The sequence below is a fragment of the Pseudophryne corroboree genome, chromosome 8 (genome assembly GCF_028390025.1).
Source record: "Pseudophryne corroboree isolate aPseCor3 chromosome 8, aPseCor3.hap2, whole genome shotgun sequence".
Lineage (NCBI taxonomy): Eukaryota > Metazoa > Chordata > Amphibia > Anura > Myobatrachidae > Pseudophryne > Pseudophryne corroboree.
Genome location: NC_086451.1, coordinates 36256808 through 36270453, shown reverse-complemented (window position 1 = coordinate 36270453; position 13646 = coordinate 36256808). Strand labels below are relative to the sequence as shown.

Genomic DNA, 13646 nt, shown 5'->3' with positions numbered 1-13646 from the left:
ATTGGTTGCCATGGGCAACTTCTACACTGGCTCACTTCTCCACTCTTTTCACTGCTCTTCACTCCCCCATAAAACCTATAAATGGGTCTATTCAATTAGTACCAGTAATTCCGACAGTCGGAAATACCGTCACTTTCCTACAGGAATAGGTTGAATTTGCATTGGACCTATTCAATGCAAGTGCCGTTTTTCCGACTGTCGGGAAAACTGGCACTTGTTGAAAACCACGTGGATCGGCAGATTAGCCGCTGATCCTCGGGTTCTGTCGAATTCGCAGCCAATTCCGACAGGATTTTGGCCCGTTTTCGACAATGCTGATCCGACTTCAAAAAAAGTCGGATCAGCATTGTCGGAAAACAGGCAAAACCTTTCGAAATTGCCCAAGAATTGAATACCCCCAAAAGACTAATTTCTCTGATGCCCCATAAACAGGTGGGTGGAGTCCTGGAGGCACTGCAGATGGAACAGTTACCTAATCACTACTGTTACCTTCATCATGCCGATATCGGTTTCTGCTCCTGGTGGGACATTCACACCCTCGTCCTCCGGGAACGGCATTTGTGACTGTTCATGGATGAGCAGGCGTATTCCAGCGGCGTGGGACATGTCTCGTACATACTCAATCTGCTGTATGAACAGCTCGAGGTGCAGACCTGCCAGACACACAGACTGATTAGCACAAGATTCCAGTATACAAAACATCACAGCTGTGCTGTACGTGGCAGAGAGGGGACTGGGGCACGCTCATCTGCTAAATTATGACCTGCCTCCAACATGCATGCGCAGTGGGAGGCGGGACTTGCGCCAACCCTCCAATGGTTCCCGCTGCAATTGAGCGATGGGGCAGACCTTAGCCAGAGGAGCACTTTCAGCTCAGAAGGGATACATAGGAGGGGGTCAGGGCAGAGTGGGGGCGGAGCAGTAGGCAGAGCCTGGGCAGGGCGGAGCAGGAGACGGATTGCATCTAGCAGTGCCCTGGTGCGGCTCGTTTGCGGGTGTACGCACCATGCAATTTTATGGGTCACGGCTGCGTATGCAGTGCACACGCATGTTCGTGGCCACGCTAGTCACGACAAATGACCCGCAAATGTGAATAATCAAGGGTAAGATGAGGGAGATTCCGTTATGCTGTTGCTTCGTTACCTGTTTTCGGGATCAGCCTGGAACGCTGTGATTAGGGAAGCATTCCGCCATTGCTGAATTATAACATGTCAGGCTATTGCACGAGTCAGTATTGTGCTAAAGTATTGTAAGTACAGCAAGAGCATTCAAGATTATTTTAAGTGAATTGGTATATTAGTCAGTGATTGGCTGTGGGCCGTGTTTTTTAGGTGCATTCGGTGGAAGCATAGGTGTCGGAACAGGGTGTGCAAGGGGGTGTCTGACAACCCCCCCAAAAAATAAAATTTAAAAAATAGACACAATCAACAGTGGAAAAGGTATTCCGATAAGAAATCATTTAAATGTGCACATAATGCTTAATGAGACATCAATAATGGTTTATTTAAGTTACTAAGTGCCCTCTTGGTGTTTGTTTGTTTGTTTGTTTGTTTGTTTGTTTGTATATTTGATTTATGGGTCTATGTACTAAGCCTTGTAGAGAGATAAGGTGGATGGAGATAAAGTACCAATCAATCAGCTCCTAACTGCCATGTTACAGGCTGTGTTTGAAAAATGACAGTTTGCAGCTGGATGGCTGGTACTTTATCTCCGTCCACTTTATCTCTCTCCAAGGCTTAGTACATAGATCCCTTAGTGTAGGTTCAAATTGGCAAAATGAGCATCTACCTTGCTGAATGTAACTTTTTATTTTAGCGCAAGGGAAGAAGCGGATGATGACGATGATGATGATGATGATGATGATGACGATGACCTCAGCACTTTTTAATTATGTACTCATTCACATCGATTTTACAATTAGAACATTTAACCGCCCCCTTCGAGCATATTATCCCAACATAACAAAACATGACAGAGGTGACCCGCTCCTTACTCACCATACATGAATCCCGCTTTGGTTATGTTGAGCAGCTGCGTGGGAATAGGATTCCCTCGGATGTCAGTGGGCTTCTGGGAGTTGAAGGTGTAACAGTTGCCGAACTTATAGTTAATGAAACCGTAGAAGAAACTGAGAACAGAGAGAGAGAGAGAGACTGAAGAACCGGAATGAACGAAGAAGAAATATCTGCAGAGCAATTATCCAAGGAGTGAAATATGGGGAGATGTATCAAATCTTTGAGAGGCACATGTTCTAATCCTTGAAGCGTTATAAAATGGAGAGAGATAAAGGGGTCTATTCATGAAGCAGTGAAAAGAGTGGAGAAGTTGCCCATGGCAACCAATCAGCATTGATGTAACATTTATAATTTGCATACTATACACTTGTACGGAGCAGCTGATTGGTTGCCATGGGCAACTTCACAAGCTCACTTCTCCACTCTTTCCACTGCTTCATGAATAGATCCCTTTAAAGTACCAACCAATCACCTACTAACTGTCATTTTTTAAATACAGCCTGTAACATGACAGTTGGGAGCTGATTAGCTGCTACTTTATCTTTGTCTGCTTTATCACTCTGCAAAGCTTAGTACATCTCCCCCTGAGAGAGATAAAATGGAGACGTTGCCCATAGCAACCATCAGTCATTTAATCGGCTGTACTAGATACATCTCCACCTGTCCTCTTTAGAAGGTTTGGTGACTCTCCCCCTTATCGTCTCAGGTTGTATGATGTATATGAGAAAGGAACGTGCTGGGAGAAGCTAGTTTCAGTCATTTTTGCTTAATCCCTTTATTGATGCTGTTACTGGGGTGTGCACAGCTAGCTTCTGAGACTACAAGTAGATACACAGCCTGGAATGTTCCCGTTATTAGAGCAGCATCATAAAACATCTGAGAGAAGCCGGACAAGTAGCGCTAATAACTTTTAATAGGTTGGGGCTTGCAAGGTGGAGCAGAGGAGAAGCCCCTCTTCTTGTAAGTTAAGTTACAGTAGCACAGAAGGCATTGCATCTTGCTATACAGTATATGGTTCCCCGTCCAATGAGGGTGGTTCAATAAGTACCTCTCCTGTGTGTAATTTCCCGACAGGCCAGAGCAGGTAGACCGCTGCCTCCCCTCACGGCCATTAGACTGCGCTTCATATCAGTCATACTGTCCCAGCATCAGGTGTAAGATGGCGGGGCTGGCGGAAACATGGTCACACATTGAGGTGCGTAGTGTGATCAGATTTCTGGGTCTGAAGGGCGCATCAGCAGCTGAGATTCATTGCCAGCTTGTACAGTGATAACGTCATGTCATGGAAACAGATTTGGTGCACTGCCTTTGAAAATGGCAGGACAGACGTTCAATATGAGCTGCAATCCGGCCGGCCAAGCTCGACCCACCACAGGCAGTGCACCAAACCAAAACCTGTTCCCGTGATATGATGCTATCACCGGCATACACCTCAACAAGTTGGCGATGAATGTCAGCTGCTGGTGTGCTCTTCAGATGCAGAAATCTGATCACACTGCGCACCTCCATGTGTGACCGTGTTTTCGCCAGCCCCGCCATCTTACACCAGATGCTGGGACAGTATGACTGATATAAAGCACAGTCTAATAGCCGTGAGGGGAAGCAGCGGTCTACCTGCTCTGGCCTGACAGGAAGTAAGAATGAAATACAGAACATTCAATGGTGCAAGTATGCGGGTACGCTCGGGTACGGAGTACCCTTAAGAATTTGGCAGCGGGTACGCAGTACCACCTGCCACACACTTTGCCATTGCCACAATTATAAGTACCACAAAGCAACAAGACCATGATGCTTGGCAGCATGACGGCTCCTCCCACTTTGTCAGGGTTACTGGGAGTGCGACAGTGGCTGTATTTTCCTATTATAATGGAGGCATTACTATATATTGTTATTAAATTGTGGACAATATAATTCTATTATTCTGGAGGTATCACTATATAATTCTATTATAGTGGAGGCATTACTATATATTTTTAGCCTTGGCTCCAGAATCCCCCAAAAAAGGGTCTGTGTCATGTGGCCACGCCGCTAGTGTCATGTAGCCACTCCCACTAGCAGCATGTGGCCACAACACATGACCATGCTCATTTTTCGTCACTCAGTACCCATAAGAAAATATTTCTACTTGCACCACTGAGAACATGACACACGTGAGAGACCATGTTACCTCACTTATTGACCCACACTCGTACACTGAGAAGAATGCCAGAGGCAGATACAAACGTAAAGCCGCTCACTTTTAAAATGAAAGGGTTTTATTGGAATATATGTATTGTAAACAGTTCTCCAGGCGTATCCACCCATAGGAAGACCATTGTGGTCCATGCTTCCTTTTCTGAAGCCTTATTGGCCGATAAGATACATTAAAAAGCCATACAAGGGCAATATACATTGGCTGTGCTGCTGGCTGGGGGCACTTAAGACAAGGGGGGCCCAGGGAAGGAGGGGGGAAGGTGTGTATTAGATTGTGTATACCTACCAACATGACCCATTACAGGGGGGACAAATAGCTCTGCTCATGGACTTCCCTCTTAATATATGATTGGCGTCACCTGTGCTAAACTATTTAATTAATAAGAGAGGTATTTCAATACAGAAGAGGAGGAGAAGCTGGGATCTCTGGGTCATTTACAGCTCTGTCCCCCCTCCAATCTCTCCTCTGGTCGGGAAGGTCATGAAACCTGATACTCCTGTGTCTCTGCCTGCATTGCTCTCATTCTGGCTGCCTGGTTTTGCTGCTGCACAAGAAGGAGAGCTAGTGATGTCAGTGTGCTCTGGCCAGGGGTCCCTGACAGAGGGGGGGCCCAGGGTACAGTATCCCCTGCACTCCCCCTTGATCTGGCTATGACTCTGCACCCATTACAGATATGTCCCTGATTCCAGAGTTGCAGCGAAAGAGATGATCGGAGAGATTACTTTGGTGGCCACCTTTATCTACCTCGAGTTACATTCCTGTCCATGGAAGTTACAAAAGATCAGCATGTCTTCCAGCTGGTGGCCCATATCGATTTTCTGCTCGTCCGGCAGCTGGTTAAACTCAGAGGCAAATTTGTTGAAAGCGCTGGCATACTGCACACTCTCATCTGGGTACTCAGACGATACATTAGTATGGGAGCGATTTCTACGGTGGATCAGTTCTAGACCGGAGTCCTGCAGAATCAGCAAAAAAAAATTAATAAACTACAGGTAACTTGTATATAATAATCTTATTAACAAAGGTTGTATTTGTGTCCAATCATTCGGTAGCTGCAGCTCCAACCTGAAAGAGGTAACAAGAGAATCATTCCGTGACAAGGGTAATATGTATCAAGTCTTCTGAAGACTGGAGAAGTGGACATGCAGAGAAGTTTCCCATAGCAACCAGCTTCTTACCTATCATTTTATAGAATGTACTTGATAATTGCTAGCTAGAAGCTAATTGGTTTACTATGGGCAACTTCTCCACTCTTTAGAAGGCCTGATACATTTCCCCCAAGGTGTGCCAAAAGAAAGACCACATAACTGAGGTAACAGGAGACGTGTCACATTTAAGGGGAGATTTGTCCAATCTTGGAGAGAGATAAAGTTGATAAATTGTTCATAGTAACCAATCAGCTCAAGACTGTCATTTATCTAGCACAGTCTTTAAAATAACAGTTAGGAGCTACTTGGTTGGTACTTTATCTATCTACACTTTATCACTCTCCAAGATTTGGTAAATCTTCTTAAAAATGTAACAAAGGATGGTCAACACCACCTGGAAGAGGAGGTACTGTGTCTAGGAAGAGGCGTGTTCACAGCTGTAACTATAGATAATTAGATTAGGCCACAAAAATATTTTAATAGGATCTTATTCAGGGGGGAAAAAACCATACCTAGAACCAGGGGTGTAACCAGAATTCAGTGTGCCCCATAGCAACACTTTGAAAGGGCCCTCGCCCCAATGCTTCTAGAGAGACATCTCTCTCCACAGCAGATGCTCATTTTATGGCCCATGGTAGTGCCCTAGTTCATTGTATGTCCCATGTAGCGTACTCACCAGTAGAACATCTACTACACACACCTCCATTACCATTACAACTCCCTAAAAATGGGATGTCACCCAGTTATGCAGCCTTATCATACATAGAAGTCTGGTAAGAGACCATGGGGTCTATGTACTAAGCCTTGGAGAGAAATGAAGTGGAGAGAGATAAAGTACCAGCCATTCAGGGCCCAACTTCAGGGCCCAACTGCAATGTTACAGGCTGTGTTTGAAACATGAAAGTTAAAAGCTGGCTGAAGGGTACTTTATCTCTCTCCACTTTTCTATTTGCTGATACTTCAAATGCTTCATCCCTAGTGGCAGTTTTTCAATCATAAATGTCAGCCCCACGACTGCAGGTCCTTCAGGGCTGAGAATATCACAGTTTACAATGAGTGCAAAGATAGTGGAGGAGGGGGCAGAGACCAACCAGCTCCAACCATAAGTGGACACTTCCTAATGCAGGAGATTCAAACTTAGAGTGGAGATCTTAATTTCAGCATACTACCCCTTACTGGGAAAGTACTAATCTCGGTGCTCGATTCCCACCCCCTGCACACTACATGAAGGTTGCAATGAAGGTGAAGCCTACTCTCTGACAGTTCCGAGCTTACCGATTAGCTCTGCCGTGCCTGTGTGGGTAAACAGGATTGCGGGAGATGGATCATATTAGTATGGAGCTTTACTGAGTTAGAGAGACAGAGACACTCAACTTTATAAGCACAGGTGAGGCCCCGTCTTCAAGACGAACCATGGTTTAGACCCTAGTGCTTCACAGGTAATTACGGGAACTTGGAAGACAACGTTAAGACCAAAATGGCGCCCCTTCTACGCCCATGCCTAGAATACTGTAAGAACTAAGTGCGACTGGAGTCTTATTAGACTTTTTGCAATAAGAGAATCTTTTAGAAGTCTTCTGGAAACAGCCTTCTTAGGTAAAGCAATCCTACAAAACCCCAATTTTTCCCAACTACCAAGAGCCATATAAATATTTTAACCAGAACCGATGGTAAAGAAAGACCATCAGTAACAACCATTGGCAAGAAACAATCTTGATGGTGGCAACACATGCATTTTCTCAAGAGGACAACAAGGCCAAGATCATTCACACATCACACAGGCACACAGATACTCTTACATAAGGCCGAGGACACGGGGAGTAGATATTCCAGGGGTTCACACCTGCAGTGAGGCAACCATAGCAAAGCTGTTCTTTATGGATGACAGTTTGACGCTGTTCAGGTTGCAGATGGTGACCGCTGGGAACTTGAGCTTGGCGCTGGAGATGAGCATGATCTTCTCATGTGACGGGTAACTGTAGTAAGTCATGACCATCTGCGTGCACTGCCAGAGAGCACAGCACAGGGCAAAGCTCACAAAGGACAGCCATACCAGGCGGCGGAACCAGTGGCGGGAGCGGAAGATGTTGGGGATGCCGTGGGCCGAGGTGTTCTCTAAGATGGTCTGGCCCAGGTTCCTCAGCGTGGTGGTAACAGAGGATCTGGAGGCCAGAGCTTTCATGTCTGGATAGCTCATTCTCAGCTTAGAGCTCAGAGAGAAGAACCAGAGAGCAGGGGAAGCAAGGCTTTTATACCTTCCATCACCCTCCTTAGGGGCTCTTAAAAAGTAAGGCGTTTTAAGACCCAAAGGTATAACGACCTCTAATCCAGTTTTTCATTTGTTGTGATGACCTGTTACCTTAGCGACAACTACAATAATGATCTAATTATACTTCCAAGTCGCAGACAGCATCTAAGATGCTGCCTCTGGTAACCAATTAAATGAAGACTGAATTTTCCCAAATAACTTTAATACTGATCATTTTAATTCTATTGGTTAAAGTATTGATGGAATATACATTTCTAATTTTAACTGTGCACATTACACCTTACACATATTATATAGGAATACCGCTATATACATACATGTACTATGATGTACTATGTACCGTGGTACATGCTCCATTAATCGCAAACAACATACATCCGCCATTGTCATACAAACACCATTGTCATAAAACAATATACATCTGCTACTGCCACATAAACATCGGCCACTGTCACACAAACAACAAACATCCGCCATTGTCACAAAAACAACACACATCCGCCATTGTCACACAAACAACACATATCCGCCATTTCCACACAAACAACAAACATCCGCCATTGTCCTGTTATGATCGCTGCTTGTCCTCAACCCGCCTGGATTGGCCATTTACATTTTTCTCCCCATCATCATTTTTACTAGGATTTATCACTGTCGTTTTGCTGCCTGCCCTGACCTTTGCTAAGCCTTGACCTCTTGAGTTTTTGTAGTGGTGCCTGCCCTAACCCTAGCATGAAAACACTAGACAGGATATTGTTCTGCAAGATCATGCTCCATTCCATAAGGCTAGGAATGCTCTGGAATGGGTCCAAAAGTTTCAGTTTAATGAAGTTCCTTTACCAGTCATGTAATATTGATCCGTAAGAACATTTGTGGTATGGTGTGTGTAGTCTACCACCTGCAACAACTATGCAGGAGTTAGTTTTCCTGCACTGCTCACCTCAACACCTTGGCCCATGCAGGGCCATCTTAACAGTAGTGTAGGCCCCTGGGCACAGCAATGCGCTGGGCCCCCTACCCATCCTTCAGAGGTAGGCGTGTGGATGCTATCAGCGGCAGCTTTGATGTACCGCGGGAGTTAGGAGGTGCTCTATCTTCTGCTCAGCATGTAGGACCTGGAGCAATAATTTCTGCTAATTTTGCCTTTACTGCACAGATGGGGCTAAACTATAGAAGGGGGCATTGGGCTGAATGAAGGGGCCCTGGTGCATGACTTCCAGGCTGGTATGGGGTGTTTAAAACGTAGGGAAGGGGTGGATAGTGGAGTGGGCTTAATATTTATAATTTTTTGGTGGGAGGGCAGCTTGCTTGACTGCAGATATCTCAAGTTCCTGAAAATATATTTCTTAGCTTTAAATGGGATACAAAACAAGAGTCTCACCTTTCAGATAGTTCTGGGGAATTGGGGTTCAGAGTTCAGGAGCCAGAGCAATTCACCAATGAAATTCTAAAACTGCATACTAGCCGTATGGAGCTGGAGCAGGGACCATCTGCTTGAAGGTTGATATATCTGGTTTTGGGCATAGTAGAGAAAATCTGTCAGTGTATACTGAAAGGGAAGAGTCACAGCTTTTGGATTATACCCTCAGACAAACTCTAAGTTAGACAGAACCGGAGATATCTGGCTGGGACGAGCAATTAATGGGCTTGGATGGGGAACACTGCTTTGAAGTCGGATATCTCCGGTTCCCCAGGGCCGATTTTCAAAAATTTTGTACCCCTGGAAAGAGGGGACCCTCAGCTATCAGCCTAGGGCCCTTATACTCCTGGGGCCCTTGGGCAAGAGCCCATTGAGCCCATACGAAAAGACGGCCCTGGGCCCATGAACTTCACATTGTTTGGAGGGCAAATGAAAGAGTGGCTAACTGCAAGGTTGACTTCCTAATAAAGCGCCTACTCAAGGAACACCAGGCAATCATACTTTACTCAGAACGCCATGTCAACCAAAGTAAGAGTGGTGCAGGGTGATGGATATGATTTCCAATGGCTGGAAGGCGAATCTCCAAAGTTCGGCATAGAATATGGAGAAAGTACCAATGAGGAGCGAAGTAAAATAGACTTTATCATACAATGGCCAACAACTCACAGATCATTCTAACCATATTAACATTACTCTCTGGGCTACATTCCATATTTGACACTGGAAGAGATGTATCAAACCTTGTTGAGATAAAGTACCAAACAATCAGCTCCTAACTGTAATTTTTTCAAACAATGGGGGAGCTGTACTAAGCCTTGGAGAAATAAATTGGAGAGCAGGGGCGCATAAAGAGAGGAGCTCCATGTGCAGTCTCTGCCTGAGCCTCCTCATCTCTAGTTGGCAGTGGAATAGACTCTGGGCACTAGGGTCACTAGTAGACCCTGGAGCTGTCCCAGAGATTAGTGCACATGTGCAGGTCTCCGGGAAAATGGTGCAGTGATTTTTCTACTGCACATGTGCAAAATGCCGGGGAAATGACCACCACGCCATATTCCCAGTGGTTTCTGTAGTGCTGCTGCAGCAAACACAGGACTCCGGGGGGTAAGTATTGTAAAAACAGGTGCAGGGTGTGCGGTGCGGACCCCCTTGACCCTGGGGGCCCATGTGCACTGCACACACTGCACCCACTGCCCCAATTATGAATACGCCAGTGGTGGAGAGAGATAAAGTACCAACCAATCAGCTCCTAACTGATATGTTACAGGCTGGATTTGAAAAAATAAGATTTTAAACCTACTGGTAAATCTTTTTCTCCTAGTCCGGAGGGGACTCCGTAAGGACCATGGGGTATAGACGGGCTCCGCAGGAGACATGGGCACTCTAAAGACTTTAGATGGGTGTGCACTGGCTCCTCCCTCTATGCCCCTCCTCCAGACCTCAGTTAAAGAACTGTGCCCAGAGGAGACGGACAGTACGAGGAAAGGATTTTTGTTAATCTAAGGACAAGATACATACCAGCCCACACCATCCACACCGTACAACATGGAACAAACGAACCAGTTAACAGTATGAAAACAAAACAGCATCAGCCAGAGACTGATCAAAACTGTAACATAACCCTTATGTAAGCAATAACTATATACAAGCCTTGCAGAAATAGTCCGCACTGGGACGGGCGCCCAGCATCCTCTATGGACTAGGAGAAAAAGATTTACCGGTAGGTTTAAAATCTTATTATCTCTTACGTCCTAGAGGATGCTGGGGACTCCGTAAGGACCGTGGGGATTATACCAAAGCTCCAGACCGGGCGGGAGCGTGCGGATGACTCTGCAGCACCAATTGAGTAAACATGAGGTCCTCCTCAGCCAGGGTATCAAACTTGTAGAATTTTGCAAAAGTGTTTGAACCCGACCAAGTAGCTGCTCGGCAAAGTTGTAATGCTGAGACACCTCGGGCAGCCGCCCAAGAAGAGCCCACCTTCCTAGTGGAATGGGCCTTTACCGAATTTGGTAACGGCAATCCAGCCGTAGAATGAGCCTGCTGAATCGTGTTACAGATCCAGCGAGCAATAGTCTGCTTAGTAGCAAGAGCGCCAACCTTGTTGGCTGCATACAGGACAAATAGTGCCTCTGTTTTCCTAACCCGAGCCGTCCTGGCTACATAAACTTTCAAGGCCCTGACTACATCAAGAGACTTGGAATCCTCCAAGTCACCCGTAGCCACAGGCACCACAATAGGTTGGTTCATATGAAACGATGAAACCACCTTAGGCAGTAATTGAGGACGAGTCCTCAACTCTGCTCGATCCACATGGAAAACCAGATAGGGGCTTTTGTGAGACAAAGCCGCCAATTCGGACACCCGCCTCGCAGACGCCAAGGCTAATAACATGACCACTTTCCAAGTGAGAAATTTTAACTCAAATGTTTGAAGAGGTTTAAAGCAGTGTGACTTAAGGATCTGTAACACCACGTTAAGGTCCCATGGCGCCACTGGGGGCACAAAAGGAGGCTGTATGTGCAGCACTCCCTTTACAAAAGTCTGTACTTCTGGAAGAGAAGCCAATTCCTTCTGAAAGAATATTGACATGGCCGAAATCTGCACCTTAATGGAGCCTAACTTTAGGCCCATATCCACTCCTGTCTGCAGAAAGTGGAGAAAACGGCCCAGGTGGAAATCTTCCGTAGGAGCATTCTTGGCTTCACACCAAGATACATATTTCCTCCAGATACGGTGATAATGTTTCGCCGTCACCTCCTTCCTAGCTTTTATCAGAGTAGGGATGACTTCCCCCGGAATACCTTTCCTAGCTAGGATCTGGCGTTCAACCGCCATGCCGTCAAACGTAACCGCGGTAAGTCTTGGAACACGCAGGGCCCCTGCTGCAGCAGGTCCTCCCTGGGAGGAAGAGGCCACGGATCTTCTGTGAGCATTTCCTGAACATCTGAATACCAGGCCCTTCGAGGCCAATCCAGAACAGTGAGTATTGTCTGGACTCTTTTTCGTCTTATGATTATCAGTATTTTTGAGATGAGTGGAAGAGGAGGGAAGACATAGACCAACGGAAACACCCATGGTGTCACCAGGGCGTCTACCGCTACAGCCTGAGGGTCCCTTGACCTGGAACAATATCTCCGAAGTTTCTTTTTGAGGCGTGACGCCATCATGTCTATTTGAGGAAGCCCCCAACGACTTGTTATCTCTGCAAAAACTTCTTGATGAAGACCCCACTCTCCTGGATGGAAATCGTGTCTGCTGAGGAAGTCTGCTTCTTAGTTGTCCACTCCCGGAATGAAGACTGCTGACAGCGCGCTTACGTGATTTTCCGCCCAGCGAAGAATCCTGGTGGCTTCCGCCATTGCCACTCTGCTCCTTGTTCCGCCTTGGCGGTTTACATGAGCCACGGCTGTGACGTTGTCTGATTGAATCAGAACAGGTAGGTCGCGAAGAAGAGTCTCCGCTTGTCGTAGGCCATTGTATATGGCCCTTAATTCCAGCACGTTGATGTGTAGACAAGCCTCCTGGCTTGACCACAGTCCCTGAAAATTTCTTCCTTGTGTGACTGCTCCTCATCCTCGGAGGCTCGCGTCCGTGGTTACTAGAACCCAGTCTTGAATGCCGAACCTGCGACCCTCTAGAAGGTGAGCACTCTGCAGCCACCACAGGAGAGACACCCTGGCCCTGGGGGACAGGCTTATTCTCTGATGTATTTGTAGATGGGACCCCGACCACTTGTCCAGAAGGTCCCACTGAAAAGTCCTCGTATGGAACCTGCTGAAGGGGATGGCCTCGTAGGCCACCACCATCTTTCCCAGTACTCGAGTGAATTGATGAACTGACACTCTTTTTGGCTTTAGCAGGTCTCTGACCATGCTCTGGAGTTCCTGGGCTTTTTCCGTTGGAAGAAAAACCCTCTTCTTTTCCGTGTCCAGAATCATGCCTAAAAATGATAGCCGAGTCGTTGGAATCAACTGCGACTTTGGCAGATTTAGGATCCAGCCGTGTTGCTGCAGCACTCTCAGGGAGAGTGACACGCTTTTCAGCAACTGATCTCTCGATCTCGCTTTTATCAGGAGATCGTCCAAGTATGGGATAATTGTGACTCCTTGCCTGCGTAGGAGCACCATCATTTCCGCCATTACCTTGGTGAAAATCCTCGGGGCTGTGGAAAGCCCAAACGGCAACGTCTGAAACTGGTAATGACAGTCCTGTACAGTGAATCTCAGGTACGCCTGATGAGGAGGATAAATGGGGACATGAAGGTATGCATCCTTTATGTCTAGGGAAACCATAAAATCCCCCCCTTCCAGGCTGGAGATCACTGCCCGGAGAGATTCCATCTTGAATTTGAACTTCTTTAGATACTGGTTTAGGGATTTTAGATTCAGAATGGGTCTGACCGAGCCATCCGGTTTCGGGACCACAAATAGGGTTGAATAGTACCCTTTTCCCTGTTGGACTAGGGGAACCTAGATAATCACTTGCTGTTGACACAGCTTTTGTATTGCAGCTAAAACTATTTCCCTCTCTGGGGGAGAAGCTGGCAAAGCCGACTTGAAAAATCGGCGAGGAGGCACTTCTTTGAATTCCAATTTGTAGC

At 46.4% G+C, this 13646-nt stretch overlaps 1 protein-coding gene across 2 annotated transcripts in view; it reads right to left on the bottom strand.

Annotated features, from left to right (window-relative positions):
- LOC134948333 (degenerin unc-8-like) overlaps positions 1-13646 on the bottom strand; it is a 72361-nt gene that overhangs the window by 41411 nt on the left and 17304 nt on the right. The window contains exons 2-5 of one of the 2 annotated variants that reach the window (XM_063936256.1): positions 9008-9136; positions 4954-5165; positions 1998-2128; positions 490-653 (exon numbers count right to left, since the gene is read on the bottom strand). In XM_063936256.1, the coding sequence (XP_063792326.1) occupies positions 490-653; positions 1998-2128; positions 4954-5018 (360 nt within the window). In that variant the 5' untranslated portion in view covers positions 5019-5165; positions 9008-9136. The remainder of the gene's footprint in view (positions 1-489; positions 654-1997; positions 2129-4953; positions 5166-9007; positions 9137-13646) is intronic. The other variant, XM_063936255.1, reaches the window with a different exon arrangement.